At 44.9% G+C, this 27,232-nt stretch overlaps 5 protein-coding genes across 5 annotated transcripts; all 5 read right to left on the reverse strand.

Annotated features, from left to right (window-relative positions):
• Nucleotides 1–5,007: 5,007 nt before the first annotated feature.
• On the reverse strand, nucleotides 5,008–5,479 carry LOC128321745 (histone H3). The gene has a single exon (XM_053242282.1). It carries the CDS (start codon nucleotides 5,462–5,464, stop codon nucleotides 5,054–5,056), a length of 411 nt encoding a protein of 136 aa, XP_053098257.1. The 5' UTR covers nucleotides 5,465–5,479; the 3' UTR covers nucleotides 5,008–5,053.
• Nucleotides 5,480–5,626: 147 nt separating this feature from the next.
• Nucleotides 5,627–14,097, reverse strand: LOC128321756 (uncharacterized). The gene is given in 2 exon segments (XM_053242296.1): nucleotides 5,627–6,441; nucleotides 13,680–14,097. Coding segments are annotated over 2 exon segments (804 nt in total). The 5' UTR covers nucleotides 14,083–14,097; the 3' UTR covers nucleotides 5,627–6,040.
• Nucleotides 14,098–14,640: 543 nt separating this feature from the next.
• LOC128321774 (histone H1-like) lies at nucleotides 14,641–15,366 on the reverse strand. Its single transcript, XM_053242333.1, has one exon. The coding sequence runs from the start codon at nucleotides 15,364–15,366 to the stop codon at nucleotides 14,641–14,643; it is 726 nt and encodes a 241-aa protein (XP_053098308.1).
• Nucleotides 15,367–19,008: 3,642 nt separating this feature from the next.
• Nucleotides 19,009–19,468, reverse strand: LOC128321753 (histone H2B-like). Its single transcript, XM_053242293.1, has one exon. The coding sequence runs from the start codon at nucleotides 19,430–19,432 to the stop codon at nucleotides 19,058–19,060; it is 375 nt and encodes a 124-aa protein (XP_053098268.1). The 5' UTR covers nucleotides 19,433–19,468; the 3' UTR covers nucleotides 19,009–19,057.
• Nucleotides 19,469–26,185: 6,717 nt separating this feature from the next.
• Nucleotides 26,186–27,076, reverse strand: LOC128317055 (histone H2A). The gene has a single exon (XM_053242284.1). The coding sequence runs from the start codon at nucleotides 27,059–27,061 to the stop codon at nucleotides 26,675–26,677; it is 387 nt and encodes a 128-aa protein (XP_053098259.1). The 5' UTR covers nucleotides 27,062–27,076; the 3' UTR covers nucleotides 26,186–26,674.
• Nucleotides 27,077–27,232: the final 156 nt, after the last annotated feature.

Consider the following 27,232-nt stretch of genomic DNA (forward strand, 5'->3'; position numbering starts at 1 on the left):
GCGTCTTCTTCTTCCTCACCCTCTCTATACACACAAACATTATTATTACTATTATTATTATTATTAGTAGTAGTAGTAGTAGTAGTAGTAGTAGTAGTTGTTTTTCCAGTAGTAGTAACAATAGTAGAAGTCTTATTCCGATATGCAAGGTGTATATTTAAAAAGACAAAACAAAAAACAATACAGCCAAACACCCGTCAGTGTAAGGAGGTTAGTAAAAGTACTCTGTGTTTGTAAAACATCGACATTCCCTTTACAGACACGAGACGTTCCTCCTAGGTCCGCTGTAACGACGGGTCTCGCGTAGCAGCACAGCATCTTATTAGTAGGCCCCTCATTCAGCCGATCGCCATCAAAGTCTGTGTACACTTTTAATCGAGCCCACATTTTACCACACCAATCGATCACTCACAAATGCCAATCACTTAACTGACAAGCGGCACAGAAAGGAATGCGAGGGCAACTCTCGGGCCTTACTTTATCAGCTCTCTCAAAGGCAAAATATAATGGCCTCTCTAAGGTATAATGTCTAAAATAGATACATTTTCTCAAACACTAACCTCATTCTTAAACTCCAAGTGTCATTCGCAAGGAAAGCATACTCGCTTCACCATTTGTGCCAAAGAAACTAACATACAATTCATCAAACACGTGCGTCGACACAAAGCCAAAGCCGTAAGAAGTTAAATTTGTGCCGATGCCATAGTCATATGAGCACAACAACAGAGTCTGATTCCTCCTACACTCTCTTGTACTCGGCCAAATAAAACACAGTCGTGAACTGTGAATCTGATAGTTGTGCGCCTTTAACTCACCGTGTAGAAAATTATGCCAGCAACCGTGAACACCGTTCATAACGCGTCGTCTTACTTTACTCATTTATTAGACGTCTACAATGTTCATCATTTCAGACTGCCGTGTCGATCAGACTGTCATGTAGAAAAGCGTGTCGATGCACAGCGGTGACAAACAACCCCGTGTGATGTATGTGACACGCATTCATACGCTTAATTGATCAAATCATTTCATTATCCGAACCCAGTTATTTACTACAAATGCAGGCAGTCAAGTTTCGAAATGCGGCCACACGTGGGTGAACACGATGTCTGTTAGCCTTATACAATGGAATGGTATTAATAATAGTAGCGCATTATTACTATTATTACTATTATTAGTAGTAGGAGTAGTAGGAGTAGCAGCAGTGTCATTGTTGCTGTTGTTGGTGTTGTTATCAGAATAATTCTAGTTGCCATATGTAGTGACATGTATTAGGAATTTTTCCTGGTGTTTGGTCACAACACGATACATTCCACACAGTTTACAAGATGCACATCACAGACAACGCAACACACAACTACCTTCCCAATCTCCAAATACTGCACCTTAAGCAGAAATCTGTAGAATCAGTTGCCATTTATATTACAGCAGAGGTACAAAGAGCAGCCGAATCCACTTCAGCTGGCATGAAACGGAGTCACATAATTGTGATATATAATACATAATAATAGCAATGATATACAGTAATGACAATATTTCATAAATAATCATTATAATAAACACTAATGCCTATTAGTCATATTAAAAAATAATTATTATTTAATAGCTATTATCAGTAGTAGTATTATTAATCTATAACATAAGCTTAGATAAAAATAAACAAATAATACTAAACAGGATATCCCAGCTTGTGTGGAAGCAGTGCTGGGGCTTGAACCCCCGACCTTACGAGCAAAAACCCAGAGCCTTAACCGTTCAGCCAGCACAGCGCGGCATCGCTATCATCACTAGTAATAGTAGTATTGTTGTTGTTGGCTGATGTTGGCTGTTGTAAACATGTTGTAATATACGCTCTAACACGCAACAAAGATAGCATTGACAAACATGCCCCCCCCCGCCGCCCCCCCCCCCCCCGCTCCCCCCCCCCCCCCTTTTTTTTTTTTTTTTTTTTTTTTTTTTTTTTAAAACTATTTATTACATAGACTTGCTATATTTGCGGCTTTAAACAGCAGTGGTTAGGGCAAAGTGCACTTCCTAAACTTGGCCACACGAGGGCAGACAGGATCCATCCACAACAACACAGCGCTGCACACAACAACCTTTATTTTACTCCTCATCCTTTATTCTTTCTTCTAGTCTTTCTTTATTGTTTTCTCCTATTATTATTATTATTATTATTATTATTATTATTAGAAGTAGTGGTAGTAGTAACAGAAGATCTATTATTGTGATTGTTGTTGTTATTGTGATTGCGGTTGTCATCATGGTTTAACATATTTTCTAACACGCAACAAACATAGCATTGACAAACAATTCTTAAATTTAATTCAATCCTTTTTTTTTGTTTTAGCTCTTTATTGCAGCTGTAGACTTGACCTGCGCCTATAAACAGCAGTGGTTAGGGCAAAGTGCACTTCCTAAACGTGGCCACACGAGGGCGATTATGAGTAGTAGCAGTAGTAGTAGTAGAAGAAGTAGTAGTAGTAGTGATAGCAGAATTATTATTATTACTGTTCTTGTCGTTGTTGTCATCATGTTTTAATATATTTTTAACACGCAACAAACATAGCATTGACAAACTTTTCTTACAGCATGTCCCTCCTATTTTTATTTATTTATTTTTTTACGATTTATTACATAGACTTGCTATATTTGCGCCTATAAACAGCAGTGATTAGGGCAAAGTGCACTTCCTAAACGTGGCCACACGAGGGCGATTATGAGTAGTAGTAGTAGTAGTAGTAGTAGTAGTAGTAGTAGTAATAGCAGAATTATTGTTATTACTGTTCTTGTCATGTTTTAATATATTTTTTAACACGCCACAAACATAGCATTGACAAACTTTTCTTACAGAATGTCCCTCCTATTTTTATTTATTTATTTATTTTTTTACGATTTATTACATAGACTTGCTATATTTGCGCCTATAAACAGCAGTGGTTAGGGCAAAGTGCACTTCCTAAACGTGGCCACACGAGGGCGATTATGAGTAGTAGCAGTAGTAGTAGAAGAAGAAGTAGTAGTAGTAGTGATAGCAGAATTATTGTTATTACTGCTCTTGTCGTTGTTGTCATCATGTTTTAATATATTTTTTAACACGCAACAAACACAGCATTGACAAACTTTTCTTACAGCATGTCCCTCCTATTTTTATTTATTTATTTTTTTTACGATTTATTACATAGACTTGCTATATTTGCGCCTATAAACAGCAGTGATTAGGGCAAAGTGCACTTCCTAAAAGTGGCCACACGAGCCATCCACAACAACACCCAGCGCTGCACACAGCAAATTTTATTTTACTCCTCATCCTTTATTCTTTCTTCTAGTCTCTCTTTATTATTTCTTCTTCTTCTTCTCATTATTATTATTATTATTATAAGTAGTAGTAGTAGTAACAGAAGAATTATTACTGATTGTTGTTCTAACACGCAACAAACACAGCACTGACAAACATTTCTTAAAGGTTCTTCCTCCTATTTATTTATTTATTTATTTTATTTATTGCAGATGTAGAATTGACCTGCGGCTATAAACAGCAGTGGTTAGGGCAACGTCAAGGGCAGTCAAGATCCATCCACAACAACACACAGCACTGCACACAACAACCTTTTATAATAATTATTATTAGTAGTAGTAGTAACATTCATATCAATATTATTAGGATTAGCAAATGACTTCTAAAAACTGTCAATCAAACCATCAAGCTAGAACTCTGTACATGAAGTCATAATGGTTCACTGCAGGTACAAAGAACACATATATATGCCTTTCAAAATTACAAATATAATAAACAACATCAACAACAATATATGTACAAGGTGTTTCTCTGGTGTTGACTTTTCTCTCTGCCCCCCGTCCCCCCTCCATGTACACTCACAGGGACCCCGAATTGATGTTTTGTGTGTATGTTTATCTATCTATCTATCTATCTATCTATCTATCTATCTATCTATATATATATATATATATATATATATATATAGCAAAAGCAGCTTCTAAAATAATCTTTATATGCAGATTAAGAAAAGAAATTTTTTTTTTGCAGTTTTCCACATGTTTGTGTATATCGTGAACGCAGCTACAGCCCCGAACCCCCCACCCCCCCAGTTCTCTGCACTCTCCCCCGGCTAACTACTACAAGTTTAGACTTATAAACACCTCCATAAAATGCTTCATAACAGAACACTGAATCTGGGAAATTGCAGTTCCTGGATTTGGCCGCACGAGGGCAGTCAAGCTCCATCCAGCACAACACGCAGCGCCGCTGTGTCCTTCCCACAGACACAGAGCTCATCAGCCTTATTACTGTGCACTGGATCATTCTGCCATAGCAACTCCAACACACGCCTCTTCTCTACTCTTTACTATCACTATCACTATTATTATTATTATTATTGTTGTTATTATTGTTGTTATTAGTAGTAGCAGGAATTTTTCATTTTAAATGTTAAAAACGCTATATAAAGACATAAATGAGCGATTGAATGAATGAATAAATAAAAATGTCACATGTTGTCCTTGATAAATATACACCAATGATTAAATATAGTATTATATCTGATCATTTCTAAGCAGAAAAGAAAGACAAGTGCAGATGGATATTAGGCGGAATGACGATAACGCGGAGAAACCCTTCTGCTTCTCCCCTTCAAATTAGTGAAGAGGCGCGCGCAGAAACCACAACATTTAAAGACCGATGAATCCCCGCGGCGTCATAAAGGGAAAAACTGTCAATCAAACCAACAGCATAGTTCTAAGCCTCTGACCCCAGCGCATGACGTCACAAATAAACCTTATGGTTCACTGCTCCCTTTTCACTGTAAGTGTGCCACAGCGTGAGAGCGCGCGCGTATAAGCACATAACACACAAACATTATATAATATTTATAATAATGTATATATTTATACAGGTTATAAAAATATTTCAAAGGTTCTTTCCCTACCACATTACATTTAGTTTTTAAACAGCCAAGGTACGAAGACTTGCTCATTTCGCTGAGACTGTGAGGTGGCTCTTAAAAGAGCCTTTGTGTAGATTAGACGCGGTCGTCGTTTAAGCGCGCTCTCCGCGAATACGGCGGGCCAGCTGAATATCCTTGGGCATGATGGTCACTCTCTTGGCGTGGATGGCGCACAGGTTGGTGTCCTCGAACAGGCCGACCAGGTACGCCTCGCTCGCCTCCTGCAGGGCCATGACGGCCGAGCTCTGGAAACGCAGATCAGTCTTGAAGTCCTGAGCGATTTCTCTCACCAGGCGCTGGAAGGGCAGCTTGCGGATGAGCAGCTCAGTAGACTTCTGATAACGGCGGATCTCTCTCAGAGCCACGGTGCCCGGCCTGTAACGGTGAGGCTTCTTCACGCCGCCGGTGGCCGGGGCGCTCTTGCGGGCGGCCTTAGTGGCGAGCTGCTTCCTGGGCGCCTTGCCACCGGTGGACTTACGGGCGGTCTGCTTGGTTCTTGCCATGGCGTCGAGCTCTGCACTTCACGGATGAAAAACAGAATACACGGCGCTCGCGAACGCCGGCTTTTTAAGCCCTAACGCTGCTCTGCGCTCATTGGGCGTCTTGAAGGCACTCGTCTGTCATTGGATAGAATGCGTGACGTCACTTGATGACTATTGGCTTCCGCCACCGGCACAGTTCGAAACACAAGGCGCCCGCCCCTATTCCACGGGCGCGCAGCGCTTTTGTACTCTGCCATTCACCAGTTACACACAAACCGCCCGCCGTCAAAACATATTCTCATCCCTCACACTGCATTTAGCCAACACGCCTCACTATTATTGTTATTCTTATTCTTATCATTCATATTATTATTATTACTACTGCTACTACGACTACTTGGATAGTTTCCATGTATATAATTATTTATTATATTATATATAAATATATAATTCTTAGCAAATTAGAGTGTTCATGTCCTGATTTTAACTGCGTTTGCTTTGTATTAAGAAGATAGGAATAACATTGCACTTTTGGAGCAGAAGTGGGTGGCTCTTAAAAGAGCCTTTGGGTACTGGCAAACGCAGCAGTGGGCGCGTTTACTTGGTCTTGACGGTCTTCTCGGTCTTCTTGGGCAGAAGCACGGCCTGAATGTTAGGCAGCACACCACCCTGAGCGATGGTCACCCCGCCGAGCAGTTTGTTCAGCTCCTCATCGTTACGCACGGCGAGCTGCAGGTGGCGGGGGATGATACGGGTCTTCTTGTTGTCACGGGCGGCGTTGCCGGCCAACTCCAGGATCTCAGCAGTCAGATACTCCAGCACGGCGGCCAGGTAGACCGGAGCGCCGGCACCGACGCGCTCGGCGTAGTTGCCTTTACGTAGGAGCCTGTGCACACGGCCCACAGGGAACTGCAGCCCAGCTCTGGAGGAACGAGTCTTGGCCTTGGCCCTAGCCTTTCCGCCGGTCTTGCCTCTTCCGCTCATGGTTATGATCAGACCTGTTCCACGAACAACGCTGAAATAATAAAGACTACGCGCCGAGCCCTCCGTGATATAGCCAACACAGCCGCTCTCTTATTGGCTAAGATCGTTGTGGCAGAAGAACCAATCACAAACGCGCCGTCAAATTCCACACATTCCGCCCACCATTCTATTCTACGCGACGCCCCTCCCACCCCCGTTTGTGACGCCGCCTCTGTGCGTGTGTGTGTGTGTGTGTGTGTGTGTGTGTGTGTGTGTGTGTGTGTGTGTGTGAGAGAGAGAGAGAGCGCATGAAAACAGACAGAAGGGAAAATAGACATACAAACGCACAAACGCACAAAATTCTGTACAACGCTACAGAGAAATGTAAATTCTTACTAGTTTGCCCATATGTTCATGTTCCTCCTACAGCCTCTGTCACCGTTTTGGGAGGAGGAATCCAATCCACTAAAAGCATCACTTTGTGTCATGAGAGGACAGGGAATATTGCTCTTTAAACGAAGATATGGGTGGCTCTTAAAAGAGCCGTTTAAGGAAGAAAAACATGAATGAAACACACAAACATGTTTATTTCTTTTTGGGGGCTGCCTTTTTCGCCTTTGCCGCTTTGGGCTTTGCTGTCTTGGGCTTCACAGCCTTTGCCTTCTTGGGGCTCTTGGCTGCCTTCTTAGGGGTCGCCGGCTTCTTCGCCTTCTTGGGGCTCTTGGTGGCTTTCTTGGCGGCGGCGGCGGGCTTCTTCGCCTTCTTAGGAGACTTCTTGGCGGCGGCGGCGGGTTTCTTGGCCGCTACCTTCTTGGGCTTCTTAGCCGCGGCGGGCTTCTTGGCGGCCGCCTTCTTGGGTTTGGGCGCGGCTTTCTTTGCGGGCTTCTTGGCTTCGGTCTGCTTCTTGTTCAGCTTGAAAGAGCCAGACGCGCCGGTCCCTTTGGTCTGCACCAGAGTGCCCTTTGTCACGAGGCTCTTGACGGCGAGCTTGACGCGGGAGTTGTTCTTCTCCACATCGTATCCGCCGGCAGCCAAAGCCTTCTTCAAAGCGGCGAGCGACACGCCGCTCCTCTCCTTGGACGAGGAAACCGCCTTGACGATGAGCTCGCCGACGCTGGGGCCCGCTTTCTTGGTCCTCGAAGCTGCTTTCTTCTTGGGCGCTTTGGCCGGCGCGGCGGCGGGCGCGGGAGCGACTTCTGCCATGTCTGTGTGTGCGGAGCTAAGTAGAATAAAGGAGTCAATCGCTGTGGCGCTGTGTAACACAGGAACCTCCCTCCCCGCGGCCGGGGGGCTGGTCTTAAAAGCAGACATGAGAACGTTGTAGACTCAACCCGGGCGCCGCTGAATGACTGCGCTTCCGCGATGCGCTCGCAACTGTGTTTTCTCATGGCATTTCGCGGCGAAAATCCGACCCGTCAGGCAAGCTCCAAAGCGTTCAAGCACGCGTTTCGCGAGAACGGGCTTTCCCGTTTCTCCCGCGGCCCGCCACGGCCAGGAGGAGAGCACCAATCTCGCGCGGCGGCCACAAAAGTGCACGGCGCGCCTGGCGCTCGAGCCGGCGGGCCGCGCATTTCGTGCGTTGTGCTGTGTAAAAAGAGGGCAAAAAACGGCGTGGCCGTTGCGAGGCCTCCGGGCCGAGTTGAAGGAGAGCCGTGTGAGTGCTGCTGCTATGTTTGCACGGGCCGAGTGTGGCGTGCAGTATGTGAACCGAGGCCCCTTTTGGGCCGTGTAAAGCACATGGGTGGAGAGCGAGCGGGCGCGCTCGGAGGGACGAGGCGACTCCCGCAGCGTGACTCCCAGCGTCTTTGTCCTCGTCTGGTCTTCGTCGCTCGGGCTGGCGCCGGCACTCGGGCTGGCGCTCCTCGTGCGCGGCCGCGTCCTCTTGTGGTCCCGGGGCGCCAGGTGCGCCTCGTGGGCGCCTTAACGGGCGCGCGCCTCCGCCTCGTTACCCGCGCCTGTCTCCGCCCTAGCCCGAGTTAACCCTAGTGCCGTCTAGCCCGGCTCTGCCCTAACCCTAGTGCCGTCTAGCCCGGCTCTGCCCTAACCCTAGTGCCGTCTAGCCCGGCTCTGCCCTAACCCTAGTGCCGTCTAGCCCGGCTCTGCCCTAACCCTAGTGCCGTCTAGCCCGGCTCTGCCCTAACCCTAGTGCCGTCTAGCCCGGCTCTGCCCTAACCCTAGTGCCGTTTAGCCCGGCTCTGCCCTAACCCTAGTGCCGTTTAGCCCGGCTCTGCTATAGCCTCATGTTTATGTAATTCCACACTGCTGTAACCCTAGTCTTATGAACTCAGCAGAGCTCTAACCCTATTCGTTGTTATTCAACTATCGCCTGGTTTTAATTGACTACGTTCTGCTATTACTCTATTGGGATAAATGTAGCCAATGCTGCTATAAATGCATTTGCATTTAGTCCACGCTTCTATCTTCACACGTCTATCTTTTGTATTTCATCCACAGGGCTTTAAACTTGGGATTGTGATTTACTCAGTACGGCTAGAATCCTATTTTGAAGTATTTCCTGCTGCTAGAACATTGCATATGCATACAGCATATAACTAGAATTACTTTGTGCCTCTATACTCCTATTTTGAAGTACACTGCGCCGCTATGAGCCTATTTTGAAGTACTCTGCGTTGTTACAGGCCTATTTTGAAGTACACTGCGCCGCTGTAGGCCTATTTTGAAGTACTCTGCGTTGTTACAGGCCTATTTTGAAGTACACTGCGCGGCTATGGGCCTATTTTGAAGTACTCTGCGTTGTTACAGGCCTATTTTGAAGTACTCTGCGCCGCTATGAGCCTATTTTGAAGTACACTGCGCCGCTATGAGCCTATTTTGAAGTACGCTGCGCCGCTGTAGGCCTATTTTGAAGTACACTGCGCCGCTATGAGCCTATTTTGAAGTACTCTGCGTTGTTACAGGCCTATTTTGAAGTACTCTGCGTTGTTACAGGCCTATTTTGAAGTACTCTGCGCCGCTATGAGCCTATTTTGAAGTACACTGCGCCGCTATGAGCCTATTTTGAAGTACACTGCGCCGCTATGAGCCTATTTTGAAGTACACTGCGTTGTTACAGGCCTATTTTGAAGTACTCTGCGCCGCTATGAGCCTATTTTGAAGTACACTGCGCCGCTATGAGCCTATTTTGAAGTACACTGCGCCGCTATGAGCCTATTTTGAAGTACACTGCGCCGCTATGAGCCTATTTTGAAGTACTCTGCGCCGCTATGAGCCTATTTTGAAGTACACTGCGCCGCTATGAGCCTATTTTGAAGTACACTGCGCCGCTATGAGCCTATTTTGAAGTACACTGCGTTGTTACAGGCCTATTTTGAAGTACTCTGCGCCGCTATGAGCCTATTTTGAAGTACACTGCGCCGCTATGAGTCTATTTTGAAGTACTCTGCGTTGTTACAGGCCTATTTTGAAGTACACTGCGCCGCTGTAGGCCTATTTTGAAGTACTCTGCGCCGCTATGAGCCTATTTTGAAGTACTCTGCGCCGCTATGAGCCTATTTTGAAGTACTCTGCGTTGTTACAGGCCTATTTTGAAGTACACTGCGCCGCTGTAGGCCTATTTTTTTGTTTTAGCTCTTTATTGCAGCTGTAGACTTGACCTGCGCCTATAAACAGCAGTGGTTAGGGCAAAGTGCACTTCCTAAACGTGGCCACACGAGGGCGATTATGAGTAGTAGCAGTAGTAGTAGTAGAAGAAGTAGTAGTAGTAGTGATAGCAGAATTATTATTATTACTGTTCTTGTCGTTGTTGTCATCATGTTTTAATATATTTTTAACACGCAACAAACATAGCATTGACAAACTTTTCTTACAGCATGTCCCTCCTATTTTTATTTATTTATTTTTTTACGATTTATTACATAGACTTGCTATATTTGCGCCTATAAACAGCAGTGATTAGGGCAAAGTGCACTTCCTAAACGTGGCCACACGAGGGCGATTATGAGTAGTAGTAGTAGTAGTAGTAGTAGTAGTAGTAGTAGTAATAGCAGAATTATTGTTATTACTGTTCTTGTCATGTTTTAATATATTTTTTAACACGCCACAAACATAGCATTGACAAACTTTTCTTACAGAATGTCCCTCCTATTTTTATTTATTTATTTATTTTTTTACGATTTATTACATAGACTTGCTATATTTGCGCCTATAAACAGCAGTGGTTAGGGCAAAGTGCACTTCCTAAACGTGGCCACACGAGGGCGATTATGAGTAGTAGCAGTAGTAGTAGAAGAAGAAGTAGTAGTAGTAGTGATAGCAGAATTATTGTTATTACTGCTCTTGTCGTTGTTGTCATCATGTTTTAATATATTTTTTAACACGCAACAAACACAGCATTGACAAACTTTTCTTACAGCATGTCCCTCCTATTTTTATTTATTTATTTTTTTTACGATTTATTACATAGACTTGCTATATTTGCGCCTATAAACAGCAGTGATTAGGGCAAAGTGCACTTCCTAAAAGTGGCCACACGAGCCATCCACAACAACACCCAGCGCTGCACACAGCAAATTTTATTTTACTCCTCATCCTTTATTCTTTCTTCTAGTCTCTCTTTATTATTTCTTCTTCTTCTTCTCATTATTATTATTATTATTATAAGTAGTAGTAGTAGTAACAGAAGAATTATTACTGATTGTTGTTCTAACACGCAACAAACACAGCACTGACAAACATTTCTTAAAGGTTCTTCCTCCTATTTATTTATTTATTTATTTTATTTATTGCAGATGTAGAATTTACCTGCGGCTATAAACAGCAGTGGTTAGGGCAACGTCAAGGGCAGTCAAGATCCATCCACAACAACACACAGCACTGCACACAACAACCTTTTATAATAATTATTATTAGTAGTAGTAGTAACATTCATATCAATATTATTAGGATTAGCAAATGACTTCTAAAAACTGTCAATCAAACCATCAAGCTAGAACTCTGTACATGAAGTCATAATGGTTCACTGCAGGTACAAAGAACACATATATATGCCTTTCAAAATTACAAATATAATAAACAACATCAACAACAATATATGTACAAGGTGTTTCTCTGGTGTTGACTTTTCTCTCTGCCCCCCGTCCCCCCTCCATGTACACTCACAGGGACCCCGAATTGATGTTTTGTGTGTATGTTTATCTATCTATCTATCTATCTATCTATCTATCTATCTATCTATATATATATATATATATATATATATATAGCAAAAGCAGCTTCTAAAATAATCTTTATATGCAGATTAAGAAAAGAAATTTTTTTTTTGCAGTTTTCCACATGTTTGTGTATATCGTGAACGCAGCTACAGCCCCGAACCCCCCACCCCCCCAGTTCTCTGCACTCTCCCCCGGCTAACTACTACAAGTTTAGACTTATAAACACCTCCATAAAATGCTTCATAACAGAACACTGAATCTGGGAAATTGCAGTTCCTGGATTTGGCCGCACGAGGGCAGTCAAGCTCCATCCAGCACAACACGCAGCGCCGCTGTGTCCTTCCCACAGACACAGAGCTCATCAGCCTTATTACTGTGCACTGGATCATTCTGCCATAGCAACTCCAACACACGCCTCTTCTCTACTCTTTACTATCACTATCACTATTATTATTATTATTATTGTTGTTATTATTGTTGTTATTAGTAGTAGCAGGAATTTTTCATTTTAAATGTTAAAAACGCTATATAAAGACATAAATGAGCGATTGAATGAATGAATAAATAAAAATGTCACATGTTGTCCTTGATAAATATACACCAATGATTAAATATAGTATTATATCTGATCATTTCTAAGCAGAAAAGAAAGACAAGTGCAGATGGATATTAGGCGGAATGACGATAACGCGGAGAAACCCTTCTGCTTCTCCCCTTCAAATTAGTGAAGAGGCGCGCGCAGAAACCACAACATTTAAAGACCGATGAATCCCCGCGGCGTCATAAAGGGAAAAACTGTCAATCAAACCAACAGCATAGTTCTAAGCCTCTGACCCCAGCGCATGACGTCACAAATAAACCTTATGGTTCACTGCTCCCTTTTCACTGTAAGTGTGCCACAGCGTGAGAGCGCGCGCGTATAAGCACATAACACACAAACATTATATAATATTTATAATAATGTATATATTTATACAGGTTATAAAAATATTTCAAAGGTTCTTTTTTTTTTTTTCCCTACCACATTACATTTAGTTTTTAAACAGCCAAGGTACGAAGACTTGCTCATTTCGCTGAGACTGTGAGGTGGCTCTTAAAAGAGCCTTTGTGTAGATTAGACGCGGTCGTCGTTTAAGCGCGCTCTCCGCGAATACGGCGGGCCAGCTGAATATCCTTGGGCATGATGGTCACTCTCTTGGCGTGGATGGCGCACAGGTTGGTGTCCTCGAACAGGCCGACCAGGTACGCCTCGCTCGCCTCCTGCAGGGCCATGACGGCCGAGCTCTGGAAACGCAGATCAGTCTTGAAGTCCTGAGCGATTTCTCTCACCAGGCGCTGGAAGGGCAGCTTGCGGATGAGCAGCTCAGTAGACTTCTGATAACGGCGGATCTCTCTCAGAGCCACGGTGCCCGGCCTGTAACGGTGAGGCTTCTTCACGCCGCCGGTGGCCGGGGCGCTCTTGCGGGCGGCCTTAGTGGCGAGCTGCTTCCTGGGCGCCTTGCCACCGGTGGACTTACGGGCGGTCTGCTTGGTTCTTGCCATGGCGTCGAGCTCTGCACTTCACGGATGAAAAACAGAATACACGGCGCTCGCGAACGCCGGCTTTTTAAGCCCTAACGCTGCTCTGCGCTCATTGGGCGTCTTGAAGGCACTCGTCTGTCATTGGATAGAATGCGTGACGTCACTTGATGACTATTGGCTTCCGCCACCGGCACAGTTCGAAACACAAGGCGCCCGCCCCTATTCCACGGGCGCGCAGCGCTTTTGTACTCTGCCATTCACCAGTTACACACAAACCGCCCGCCGTCAAAACATATTCTCATCCCTCACACTGCATTTAGCCAACACGCCTCACTATTATTGTTATTCTTATTCTTATCATTCATATTATTATTATTACTACTGCTACTACGACTACTTGGATAGTTTCCATGTATATAATTATTTATTATATTATATATAAATATATAATTCTTAGCAAATTAGAGTGTTCATGTCCTGATTTTAACTGCGTTTGCTTTGTATTAAGAAGATAGGAATAACATTGCACTTTTGGAGCAGAAGTGGGTGGCTCTTAAAAGAGCCTTTGGGTACTGGCAAACGCAGCAGTGGGCGCGTTTACTTGGTCTTGACGGTCTTCTCGGTCTTCTTGGGCAGAAGCACGGCCTGAATGTTAGGCAGCACACCACCCTGAGCGATGGTCACCCCGCCGAGCAGTTTGTTCAGCTCCTCATCGTTACGCACGGCGAGCTGCAGGTGGCGGGGGATGATACGGGTCTTCTTGTTGTCACGGGCGGCGTTGCCGGCCAACTCCAGGATCTCAGCAGTCAGATACTCCAGCACGGCGGCCAGGTAGACCGGAGCGCCGGCACCGACGCGCTCGGCGTAGTTGCCTTTACGTAGGAGCCTGTGCACACGGCCCACAGGGAACTGCAGCCCAGCTCTGGAGGAACGAGTCTTGGCCTTGGCCCTAGCCTTTCCGCCGGTCTTGCCTCTTCCGCTCATGGTTATGATCAGACCTGTTCCACGAACAACGCTGAAATAATAAAGACTACGCGCCGAGCCCTCCGTGATATAGCCAACACAGCCGCTCTCTTATTGGCTAAGATCGTTGTGGCAGAAGAACCAATCACAAACGCGCCGTCAAATTCCACACATTCCGCCCACCATTCTATTCTACGCGACGCCCCTCCCACCCCCGTTTGTGACGCCGCCTCTGTGCGTGTGTGTGTGTGTGTGTGTGTGTGTGTGTGTGTGTGTGTGTGTGTGAGAGAGAGAGAGAGCGCATGAAAACAGACAGAAGGGAAAATAGACATACAAACGCACAAACGCACAAAATTCTGTACAACGCTACAGAGAAATGTAAATTCTTACTAGTTTGCCCATATGTTCATGTTCCTCCTACAGCCTCTGTCACCGTTTTGGGAGGAGGAATCCAATCCACTAAAAGCATCACTTTGTGTCATGAGAGGACAGGGAATATTGCTCTTTAAACGAAGATATGGGTGGCTCTTAAAAGAGCCGTTTAAGGAAGAAAAACATGAATGAAACACACAAACATGTTTATTTCTTTTTGGGGGCTGCCTTTTTCGCCTTTGCCGCTTTGGGCTTTGCTGTCTTGGGCTTCACAGCCTTTGCCTTCTTGGGGCTCTTGGCTGCCTTCTTAGGGGTCGCCGGCTTCTTCGCCTTCTTGGGGCTCTTGGTGGCTTTCTTGGCGGCGGCGGCGGGCTTCTTCGCCTTCTTAGGAGACTTCTTGGCGGCGGCGGCGGGTTTCTTGGCCGCTACCTTCTTGGGCTTCTTAGCCGCGGCGGGCTTCTTGGCGGCCGCCTTCTTGGGTTTGGGCGCGGCTTTCTTTGCGGGCTTCTTGGCTTCGGTCTGCTTCTTGTTCAGCTTGAAAGAGCCAGACGCGCCGGTCCCTTTGGTCTGCACCAGAGTGCCCTTTGTCACGAGGCTCTTGACGGCGAGCTTGACGCGGGAGTTGTTCTTCTCCACATCGTATCCGCCGGCAGCCAAAGCCTTCTTCAAAGCGGCGAGCGACACGCCGCTCCTCTCCTTGGACGAGGAAACCGCCTTGACGATGAGCTCGCCGACGCTGGGGCCCGCTTTCTTGGTCCTCGAAGCTGCTTTCTTCTTGGGCGCTTTGGCCGGCGCGGCGGCGGGCGCGGGAGCGACTTCTGCCATGTCTGTGTGTGCGGAGCTAAGTAGAATAAAGGAGTCAATCGCTGTGGCGCTGTGTAACACAGGAACCTCCCTCCCCGCGGCCGGGGGGCTGGTCTTAAAAGCAGACATGAGAACGTTGTAGACTCAACCCGGGCGCCGCTGAATGACTGCGCTTCCGCGATGCGCTCGCAACTGTGTTTTCTCATGGCATTTCGCGGCGAAAATCCGACCCGTCAGGCAAGCTCCAAAGCGTTCAAGCACGCGTTTCGCGAGAACGGGCTTTCCCGTTTCTCCCGCGGCCCGCCACGGCCAGGAGGAGAGCACCAATCTCGCGCGGCGGCCACAAAAGTGCACGGCGCGCCTGGCGCTCGAGCCGGCGGGCCGCGCATTTCGTGCGTTGTGCTGTGTAAAAAGAGGGCAAAAAACGGCGTGGCCGTTGCGAGGCCTCCGGGCCGAGTTGAAGGAGAGCCGTGTGAGTGCTGCTGCTATGTTTGCACGGGCCGAGTGTGGCGTGCAGTATGTGAACCGAGGCCCCTTTTGGGCCGTGTAAAGCACATGGGTGGAGAGCGAGCGGGCGCGCTCGGAGGGACGAGGCGACTCCCGCAGCGTGACTCCCAGCGTCTTTGTCCTCGTCTGGTCTTCGTCGCTCGGGCTGGCGCCGGCACTCGGGCTGGCGCTCCTCGTGCGCGGCCGCGTCCTCTTGTGGTCCCGGGGCGCCAGGTGCGCCTCGTGGGCGCCTTAACGGGCGCGCGCCTCCGCCTCGTTACCCGCGCCTGTCTCCGCCCTAGCCCGAGTTAACCCTAGTGCCGTCTAGCCCGGCTCTGCCCTAACCCTAGTGCCGTCTAGCCCGGCTCTGCCCTAACCCTAGTGCCGTCTAGCCCGGCTCTGCCCTAACCCTAGTGCCGTCTAGCCCGGCTCTGCCCTAACCCTAGTGCCGTCTAGCCCGGCTCTGCCCTAACCCTAGTGCCGTTTAGCCCGGCTCTGCCCTAACCCTAGTGCCGTTTAGCCCGGCTCTGCTATAGCCTCATGTTTATGTAATTCCACACTGCTGTAACCCTAGTCTTATGAACTCAGCAGAGCTCTAACCCTATTCGTTGTTATTCAACTATCGCCTGGTTTTAATTGACTACGTTCTGCTATTACTCTATTGGGATAAATGTAGCCAATGCTGCTATAAATGCATTTGCATTTAGTCCACGCTTCTATCTTCACACGTCTATCTTTTGTATTTCATCCACAGGGCTTTAAACTTGGGATTGTGATTTACTCAGTACGGCTAGAATCCTATTTTGAAGTATTTCCTGCTGCTAGAACATTGCATATGCATACAGCATATAACTAGAATTACTTTGTGCCTCTATACTCCTATTTTGAAGTACACTGCGCCGCTATGAGCCTATTTTGAAGTACTCTGCGTTGTTACAGGCCTATTTTGAAGTACACTGCGCCGCTGTAGGCCTATTTTGAAGTACTCTGCGTTGTTACAGGCCTATTTTGAAGTACACTGCGCGGCTATGGGCCTATTTTGAAGTACTCTGCGTTGTTACAGGCCTATTTTGAAGTACTCTGCGCCGCTATGAGCCTATTTTGAAGTACACTGCGCCGCTATGAGCCTATTTTGAAGTACGCTGCGCCGCTGTAGGCCTATTTTGAAGTACACTGCGCCGCTATGAGCCTATTTTGAAGTACTCTGCGTTGTTACAGGCCTATTTTGAAGTACTCTGCGTTGTTACAGGCCTATTTTGAAGTACTCTGCGCCGCTATGAGCCTATTTTGAAGTACACTGCGCCGCTATGAGCCTATTTTGAAGTACACTGCGCCGCTATGAGCCTATTTTGAAGTACACTGCGTTGTTACAGGCCTATTTTGAAGTACTCTGCGCCGCTATGAGCCTATTTTGAAGTACACTGCGCCGCTATGAGCCTATTTTGAAGTACACTGCGCCGCTATGAGCCTATTTTGAAGTACACTGCGCCGCTATGAGCCTATTTTGAAGTACTCTGCGCCGCTATGAGCCTATTTTGAAGTACACTGCGCCGCTATGAGCCTATTTTGAAGTACACTGCGCCGCTATGAGCCTATTTTGAAGTACACTGCGTTGTTACAGGCCTATTTTGAAGTACTCTGCGCCGCTATGAGCCTATTTTGAAGTACACTGCGCCGCTATGAGTCTATTTTGAAGTACTCTGCGTTGTTACAGGCCTATTTTGAAGTACACTGCGCCGCTGTAGGCCTATTTTGAAGTACTCTGCGCCGCTATGAGCCTATTTTGAAGTACTCTGCGCCGCTATGAGCCTATTTTGAAGTACTCTGCGTTGTTACAGGCCTATTTTGAAGTACACTGCGCCGCTGTAGGCCTATTTTGAAGTACTCTGCACCGCTATGGGCCTATTTTGAAGTACTCTGCGCCGCTGTAGGCCTATTTTGAAGTACTCTGCGTTGTTACAGGCCTATTTTGAAGTACGCTGCGCCGCTATGAGCCTATTTTGAAGTACACTGCGTTGTTACAGGCCTATTTTGAAGTACACTGCGCCGCTATGAGCCTATTTTTGAAGTACTCTGTGCAGCTAAAGCCCTATTTTGAACTATGCTGTGCCGTTATAAGCCTATCTTGAAGTACTTCATGCTGATATAACCCTATTTTGAAGTATTTCCTGCTGCTACAACATTGATTTGAATTACATCGTGCTGCTCTAACCATATTTTGAGCAGCTATAATCCTATTTTGAAGTACTCTGAGCAGCTATAACCCTGTTTTGAATTACTCTGTGCTGTTATAAGCCTATCTTGAAGTACTTCATGCTGATATAACCCTATTTTGAAGTATTTCCTGCTGCTACAACATTGATTTGAATTACATCGTGCTGCTCTAACCATATTTTGAGCAGCTATAACCCTATTTTGAAGTACTCTGAGCAGCTATAACCCTGTTTTGAATTACTCTGTGCCGTTATAAGCCTATCTTGAAGTACTTCATGCTGATATAACCCTATTTTGAAGTACTCTGTGCTGCTATAATCCTATTTTGAATTACTTTGTGGTGCTGTAGCATCAATTTGAATTACTTCATGCTGCTATAAGCCTATTTTGAATTACTCTGTGCTGCTACACACTTTATTTCGAATTAGTCTGCGCCGCTATAAACCTATTTTGAACTCTTTTGTGCCGCTATAAACCTAATCTCAATTATTTCCTGCTGCTATAACCCTTTTTAGAAGTACTCTGTGCTGCTATAATCCTATTTTGAATTACTTTGTGAAATTATAACATTACACTGAATTATTAATTGCTGTTATGACACTATTTTGAATTACTCTGCGCAGCTGTAATCCTACTTTCAATTACTTTTTGCCTCTATGAGCCTATTTCAAATTACTTTGTGGTGCCATAACATTAAATTGAATTACTTAGTCCAGCTAGAACACTATTTTGAAGTACTCTGTGCCTCTAGAAGCCCATTTTGAATTCCTTTGCAGTGCTATAACATTGATTGATAGAACTACTTCATGCTGCCATTCCACTATTTAACAACATTGAGAACGCATGATGCTCGTACAATATTGTTTATAATTACTCACCTGCGCATTTAGCATACTACAAGACTCACACAATGAACAAAACAGTCGCGGGGGAACAGCGCGATAAAAGCCGGCGGGGAACGCGCCCCCCCTCCCCCCGTCACACACACACACACACACACACACACACACACACACACACAGAGAGAGACAGGGAGGAAAAGAAGAAATTGCTCTTTATATGAAGGAGTGGGTGGCTCTTAAAAGAGCCGTTGGGTTGATGAAGACGGCGGTAAGGCGCTTTACTTGGAGCTGGTGTACTTGGTGACGGCCTTGGTGCCCTCGGACACGGCGTGCTTGGCCAGCTCGCCGGGAAGCAACAGGCGCACGGCGGTCTGGATCTCCCTGGAGGTGATGGTGGAGCGCTTGTTGTAATGAGCCAGACGAGAGGACTCACCGGCGATACGCTCGAAGATGTCGTTCACGAACGAGTTCATGATACCCATCGCCTTAGAAGAAATGCCGGTGTCGGGGTGCACCTGCTTCAGGACTTTGTACACGTAGATAGCGTAGCTCTCCTTCCTGGACTTTCTGCGCTTCTTGCCTCCTTTGCCGGCCGTCTTGGTCACGGCTTTCTTGGATCCCTTCTTGGGAGCGGCCTTAGCTGGGTCGGGCATGTTGCTGCTGCTGCTTCTCCTGTAGACTGCGAGAGAATGAATAACGCCCGCCTCGCGGCCGCTCTATTTACAGGCCGACATTGTAATTAGGCACAAGCGAAGAACATTTTTTTATTGGTCAAAATCCCACACCGCCTCATACAGGGAGCCTCCCACCGCTCCGCCCTCTTCCTCCTCCTCCTCCTCCTCGCTCGCCCCCCCCCCGCTACGCTTTGTTTCCCTTCCCGCCTTTTTTACATTCACAACAATGTGCACTATGACAAAAGAAGAAAAAAAAATTCTATTATAGTCTTCTAACGCGTTTCACACACACACACACGTTATGTAATTCACACACACATTATGTACATGTGTATATATATATATATATATATATATATATATATATATATATATATATATATATATATATATATATATATATATATATATATATATACACACACACACACACACACGATATAAACATGTAAAACTAGATTGTTTATGATTTTGTGTTCATATATAAATTATCTTCTACTTATGTGTTACGTGTGTAAAAAAAACACACACACACACACACACACACACACACACACACACACACACACACACACACACACACACACACAGCACGAGGAACAGCTCTTTTTCTGGATGTTTGGGTGGCTCTTAAAAGAGCCGTTGTGTTCGCGTCGTTCGGTGTTGGAGCGTTTAACCGCCGAAGCCGTACAGGGTGCGTCCCTGGCGTTTCAGGGCATACACCACATCCATGGCGGTGACCGTCTTCCTCTTGGCATGCTCGGTGTAGGTGACGGCGTCGCGGATCACGTTCTCCAGGAACACCTTCAGCACACCACGAGTCTCTTCGTAGATCAGACCGGAAATACGCTTAACACCGCCACGGCGAGCCAGACGGCGAATAGCCGGCTTGGTGATTCCCTGGATGTTATCGCGAAGAACTTTACGGTGACGCTTGGCGCCTCCTTTGCCAAGCCCCTTTCCGCCCTTGCCTCTGCCAGACATGATGCTGCTCTCTCGAAGTCAAGCTGCTCAATAAAACTCGCCGCGCAGCGCCCACATATTTATCCGCCCTCTACAGGACCTTGTTGAGAACAGGCGAGGAGGCGGGCCTAAGACCAACGGTCACACAATAGAGCACATTCAAAAAGAAACAGAACGCCACAGCTTTCTACCTGCTAGCGTCTTCTTCTTCCTCACCCTCTCTATACACACAAACATTATTATTACTATTATTATTATTATTAGTAGTAGTAGTAGTAGTAGTAGTAGTAGTAGTTGTTTTTCCAGTAGTAGTAACAATAGTAGAAGTCTTATTCCGATATGCAAGGTGTATATTTAAAAAGACAAAACAAAAAACAATACAGCCAAACACCCGTCAGTGTAAGGAGGTTAGTAAAAGTACTCTGTGTTTGTAAAACATCGACATTCCCTTTACAGACACGAGACGTTCCTCCTAGGTCCGCTGTAACGACGGGTCTCGCGTAGCAGCACAGCATCTTATTAGTAGGCCCCTCATTCAGCCGATCGCCATCAAAGTCTGTGTACACTTTTAATCGAGCCCACATTTTACCACACCAATCGATCACTCACAAATGCCAATCACTTAACTGACAAGCGGCACAGAAAGGAATGCGAGGGCAACTCTCGGGCCTTACTTTATCAGCTCTCTCAAAGGCAAAATATAATGGCCTCTCTAAGGTATAATGTCTAAAATAGATACATTTTCTCAAACACTAACCTCATTCTTAAACTCCAAGTGTCATTCGCAAGGAAAGCATACTCGCTTCACCATTTGTGCCAAAGAAACTAACATACAATTCATCAAACACGTGCGTCGACACAAAGCCAAAGCCGTAAGAAGTTAAATTTGTGCCGATGCCATAGTCATATGAGCACAACAACAGAGTCTGATTCCTCCTACACTCTCTTGTACTCGGCCAAATAAAACACAGTCGTGAACTGTGAATCTGATAGTTGTGCGCCTTTAACTCACCGTGTAGAAAATTATGCCAGCAACCGTGAACACCGTTCATAACGCGTCGTCTTACTTTACTCATTTATTAGACGTCTACAATGTTCATCATTTCAGACTGCCGTGTCGATCAGACTGTCATGTAGAAAAGCGTGTCGATGCACAGCGGTGACAAACAACCCCGTGTGATGTATGTGACACGCATTCATACGCTTAATTGATCAAATCATTTCATTATCCGAACCCAGTTATTTACTACAAATGCAGGCAGTCAAGTTTCGAAATGCGGCCACACGTGGGTGAACACGATGTCTGTTAGCCTTATACAATGGAATGGTATTAATAATAGTAGCGCATTATTACTATTATTACTATTATTAGTAGTAGGAGTAGTAGGAGTAGCAGCAGTGTCATTGTTGCTGTTGTTGGTGTTGTTATCAGAATAATTCTAGTTGCCATATGTAGTGACATGTATTAGGAATTTTTCCTGGTGTTTGGTCACAACACGATACATTCCACACAGTTTACAAGATGCACATCACAGACAACGCAACACACAACTACCTTCCCAATCTCCAAATACTGCACCTTAAGCAGAAATCTGTAGAATCAGTTGCCATTTATATTACAGCAGAGGTACAAAGAGCAGCCGAATCCACTTCAGCTGGCATGAAACGGAGTCACATAATTGTGATATATAATACATAATAATAGCAATGATATACAGTAATGACAATATTTCATAAATAATCATTATAATAAACACTAATGCCTATTAGTCATATTAAAAAATAATTATTATTTAATAGCTATTATCAGTAGTAGTATTATTAATCTATAACATAAGCTTAGATAAAAATAAACAAATAATACTAAACAGGATATCCCAGCTTGTGTGGAAGCAGTGCTGGGGCTTGAACCCCCGACCTTACGAGCAAAAACCCAGAGCCTTAACCGTTCAGCCAGCACAGCGCGGCATCGCTATCATCACTAGTAATAGTAGTATTGTTGTTGTTGGCTGATGTTGGCTGTTGTAAACATGTTGTAATATACGCTCTAACACGCAACAAAGATAGCATTGACAAACATGCCCCCCCCCGCCGCCCCCCCCCCCCCCGCTCCCCCCCCCCCTTTTTTTTTTTTTTTTTTTTTTTTTTTTTTTTTTTTTTTTTTTTTTTTTTAAAACTATTTATTACATAGACTTGCTATATTTGCGGCTTTAAACAGCAGTGGTTAGGGCAAAGTGCACTTCCTAAACTTGGCCACACGAGGGCAGACAGGATCCATCCACAACAACACAGCGCTGCACACAACAACCTTTATTTTACTCCTCATCCTTTATTCTTTCTTCTAGTCTTTCTTTATTGTTTTCTCCTATTATTATTATTATTATTATTATTATTATTATTAGAAGTAGTGGTAGTAGTAACAGAAGATCTATTATTGTGATTGTTGTTGTTATTGTGATTGCGGTTGTCATCATGGTTTAACATATTTTCTAACACGCAACAAACATAGCATTGACAAACAATTCTTAAATTTAATTCAATCCTTTTTTTTTGTTTTAGCTCTTTATTGCAGCTGTAGACTTGACCTGCGCCTATAAACAGCAGTGGTTAGGGCAAAGTGCACTTCCTAAACGTGGCCACACGAGGGCGATTATGAGTAGTAGCAGTAGTAGTAGTAGAAGAAGTAGTAGTAGTAGTGATAGCAGAATTATTATTATTACTGTTCTTGTCGTTGTTGTCATCATGTTTTAATATATTTTTAACACGCAACAAACATAGCATTGACAAACTTTTCTTACAGCATGTCCCTCCTATTTTTATTTATTTATTTTTTTACGATTTATTACATAGACTTGCTATATTTGCGCCTATAAACAGCAGTGATTAGGGCAAAGTGCACTTCCTAAACGTGGCCACACGAGGGCGATTATGAGTAGTAGTAGTAGTAGTAGTAGTAGTAGTAGTAGTAGTAATAGCAGAATTATTGTTATTACTGTTCTTGTCATGTTTTAATATATTTTTTAACACGCCACAAACATAGCATTGACAAACTTTTCTTACAGAATGTCCCTCCTATTTTTATTTATTTTTTTTTTTTTTTACGATTTATTACATAGACTTGCTATATTTGCGCCTATAAACAGCAGTGGTTAGGGCAAAGTGCACTTCCTAAACGTGGCCACACGAGGGCGATTATGAGTAGTAGCAGTAGTAGTAGAAGAAGAAGTAGTAGTAGTAGTGATAGCAGAATTATTGTTATTACTGCTCTTGTCGTTGTTGTCATCATGTTTTAATATATTTTTTAACACGCAACAAACACAGCATTGACAAACTTTTCTTACAGCATGTCCCTCCTATTTTTATTTATTTATTTTTTTTACGATTTATTACATAGACTTGCTATATTTGCGCCTATAAACAGCAGTGATTAGGGCAAAGTGCACTTCCTAAAAGTGGCCACACGAGCCATCCACAACAACACCCAGCGCTGCACACAGCAAATTTTATTTTACTCCTCATCCTTTATTCTTTCTTCTAGTCTCTCTTTATTATTTCTTCTTCTTCTTCTCATTATTATTATTATTATTATAAGTAGTAGTAGTAGTAACAGAAGAATTATTACTGATTGTTGTTCTAACACGCAACAAACACAGCACTGACAAACATTTCTTAAAGGTTCTTCCTCCTATTTATTTATTTATTTATTTTATTTATTGCAGATGTAGAATTGACCTGCGGCTATAAACAGCAGTGGTTAGGGCAACGTCAAGGGCAGTCAAGATCCATCCACAACAACACACAGCACTGCACACAACAACCTTTTATAATAATTATTATTAGTAGTAGTAGTAACATTCATATCAATATTATTAGGATTAGCAAATGACTTCTAAAAACTGTCAATCAAACCATCAAGCTAGAACTCTGTACATGAAGTCATAATGGTTCACTGCAGGTACAAAGAACACATATATATGCCTTTCAAAATTACAAATATAATAAACAACATCAACAACAATATATGTACAAGGTGTTTCTCTGGTGTTGACTTTTCTCTCTGCCCCCCGTCCCCCCTCCATGTACACTCACAGGGACCCCGAATTGATGTTTTGTGTGTATGTTTATCTATCTATCTATCTATCTATCTATCTATCTATCTATATATATATATATATATATATATATATATAGCAAAAGCAGCTTCTAAAATAATCTTTATATGCAGATTAAGAAAAGAAATTTTTTTTTTGCAGTTTTCCACATGTTTGTGTATATCGTGAACGCAGCTACAGCCCCGAACCCCCCACCCCCCCAGTTCTCTGCACTCTCCCCCGGCTAACTACTACAAGTTTAGACTTATAAACACCTCCATAAAATGCTTCATAACAGAACACTGAATCTGGGAAATTGCAGTTCCTGGATTTGGCCGCACGAGGGCAGTCAAGCTCCATCCAGCACAACACGCAGCGCCGCTGTGTCCTTCCCACAGACACAGAGCTCATCAGCCTTATTACTGTGCACTGGATCATTCTGCCATAGCAACTCCAACACACGCCTCTTCTCAACTCTTTACTATCACTATCACTATTATTATTATTATTATTGTTGTTATTATTGTTGTTATTAGTAGTAGCAGGAATTTTTCATTTTAAATGTTAAAAACGCTATATAAAGACATAAATGAGCGATTGAATGAATGAATAAATAAAAATGTCACATGTTGTCCTTGATAAATATACACCAATGATTAAATATAGTATTATATCTGATCATTTCTAAGCAGAAAAGAAAGACAAGTGCAGATGGATATTAGGCGGAATGACGATAACGCGGAGAAACCCTTCTGCTTCTCCCCTTCAAATTAGTGAAGAGGCGCGCGCAGAAACCACAACATTTAAAGACCGATGAATCCCCGCGGCGTCATAAAGGGAAAAACTGTCAATCAAACCAACAGCATAGTTCTAAGCCTCTGACCCCAGCGCATGACGTCACAAATAAACCTTATGGTTCACTGCTCCCTTTTCACTGTAAGTGTGCCACAGCGTGAGAGCGCGCGCGTATAAGCACATAACACACAAACATTATATAATATTTATAATAATGTATATATTTATACAGGTTATAAAAATATTTCAAAGGTTCTTTTTTTTTTTTTCCCTACCACATTACATTTAGTTTTTAAACAGCCAAGGTACGAAGACTTGCTCATTTCGCTGAGACTGTGAGGTGGCTCTTAAAAGAGCCTTTGTGTAGATTAGACGCGGTCGTCGTTTAAGCGCGCTCTCCGCGAATACGGCGGGCCAGCTGAATATCCTTGGGCATGATGGTCACTCTCTTGGCGTGGATGGCGCACAGGTTGGTGTCCTCGAACAGGCCGACCAGGTACGCCTCGCTCGCCTCCTGCAGGGCCATGACGGCCGAGCTCTGGAAACGCAGATCAGTCTTGAAGTCCTGAGCGATTTCTCTCACCAGGCGCTGGAAGGGCAGCTTGCGGATGAGCAGCTCAGTAGACTTCTGATAACGGCGGATCTCTCTCAGAGCCACGGTGCCCGGCCTGTAACGGTGAGGCTTCTTCACGCCGCCGGTGGCCGGGGCGCTCTTGCGGGCGGCCTTAGTGGCGAGCTGCTTCCTGGGCGCCTTGCCACCGGTGGACTTACGGGCGGTCTGCTTGGTTCTTGCCATGGCGTCGAGCTCTGCACTTCACGGATGAAAAACAGAATACACGGCGCTCGCGAACGCCGGCTTTTTAAGCCCTAACGCTGCTCTGCGCTCATTGGGCGTCTTGAAGGCACTCGTCTGTCATTGGATAGAATGCGTGACGTCACTTGATGACTATTGGCTTCCGCCACCGGCACAGTTCGAAACACAAGGCGCCCGCCCCTATTCCACGGGCGCGCAGCGCTTTTGTACTCTGCCATTCACCAGTTACACACAAACCGCCCGCCGTCAAAACATATTCTCATCCCTCACACTGCATTTAGCCAACACGCCTCACTATTATTGTTATTCTTATTCTTATCATTCATATTATTATTATTACTACTGCTACTACGACTACTTGGATAGTTTCCATGTATATAATTATTTATTATATTATATATAAATATATAATTCTTAGCAAATTAGAGTGTTCATGTCCTGATTTTAACTGCGTTTGCTTTGTATTAAGAAGATAGGAATAACATTGCACTTTTGGAGCAGAAGTGGGTGGCTCTTAAAAGAGCCTTTGGGTACTGGCAAACGCAGCAGTGGGCGCGTTTACTTGGTCTTGACGGTCTTCTCGGTCTTCTTGGGCAGAAGCACGGCCTGAATGTTAGGCAGCACACCACCCTGAGCGATGGTCACCCCGCCGAGCAGTTTGTTCAGCTCCTCATCGTTACGCACGGCGAGCTGCAGGTGGCGGGGGATGATACGGGTCTTCTTGTTGTCACGGGCGGCGTTGCCGGCCAACTCCAGGATCTCAGCAGTCAGATACTCCAGCACGGCGGCCAGGTAGACCGGAGCGCCGGCACCGACGCGCTCGGCGTAGTTGCCTTTACGTAGGAGCCTGTGCACACGGCCCACAGGGAACTGCAGCCCAGCTCTGGAGGAACGAGTCTTGGCCTTGGCCCTAGCCTTTCCGCCGGTCTTGCCTCTTCCGCTCATGGTTATGATCAGACCTGTTCCACGAACAACGCTGAAATAATAAAGACTACGCGCCGAGCCCTCCGTGATATAGCCAACACAGCCGCTCTCTTATTGGCTAAGATCGTTGTGGCAGAAGAACCAATCACAAACGCGCCGTCAAATTCCACACATTCCGCCCACCATTCTATT

The sequence above is a fragment of the Pangasianodon hypophthalmus genome, chromosome 19 (assembly GCF_027358585.1).
Source record: "Pangasianodon hypophthalmus isolate fPanHyp1 chromosome 19, fPanHyp1.pri, whole genome shotgun sequence".
Classification (NCBI taxonomy): Eukaryota; Metazoa; Chordata; class Actinopteri; order Siluriformes; family Pangasiidae; genus Pangasianodon; species Pangasianodon hypophthalmus.

Coding starts and splice junctions, on each gene's coding strand:
- LOC128321774 (XM_053242333.1), bottom strand. CDS start 15,366: ATGTCTGCTTTTAAGACCAGCCCCCCGGCCGCGGGGAGGGAGGTTCCT.
- LOC128321753 (XM_053242293.1), bottom strand. CDS start 19,432: ATGCCCGACCCAGCTAAGGCCGCTCCCAAGAAGGGATCCAAGAAAGCC.
- LOC128321745 (XM_053242282.1), bottom strand. CDS start 5,464: ATGGCAAGAACCAAGCAGACCGCCCGTAAGTCCACCGGTGGCAAGGCG.
- LOC128317055 (XM_053242284.1), bottom strand. CDS start 27,061: ATGAGCGGAAGAGGCAAGACCGGCGGAAAGGCTAGGGCCAAGGCCAAG.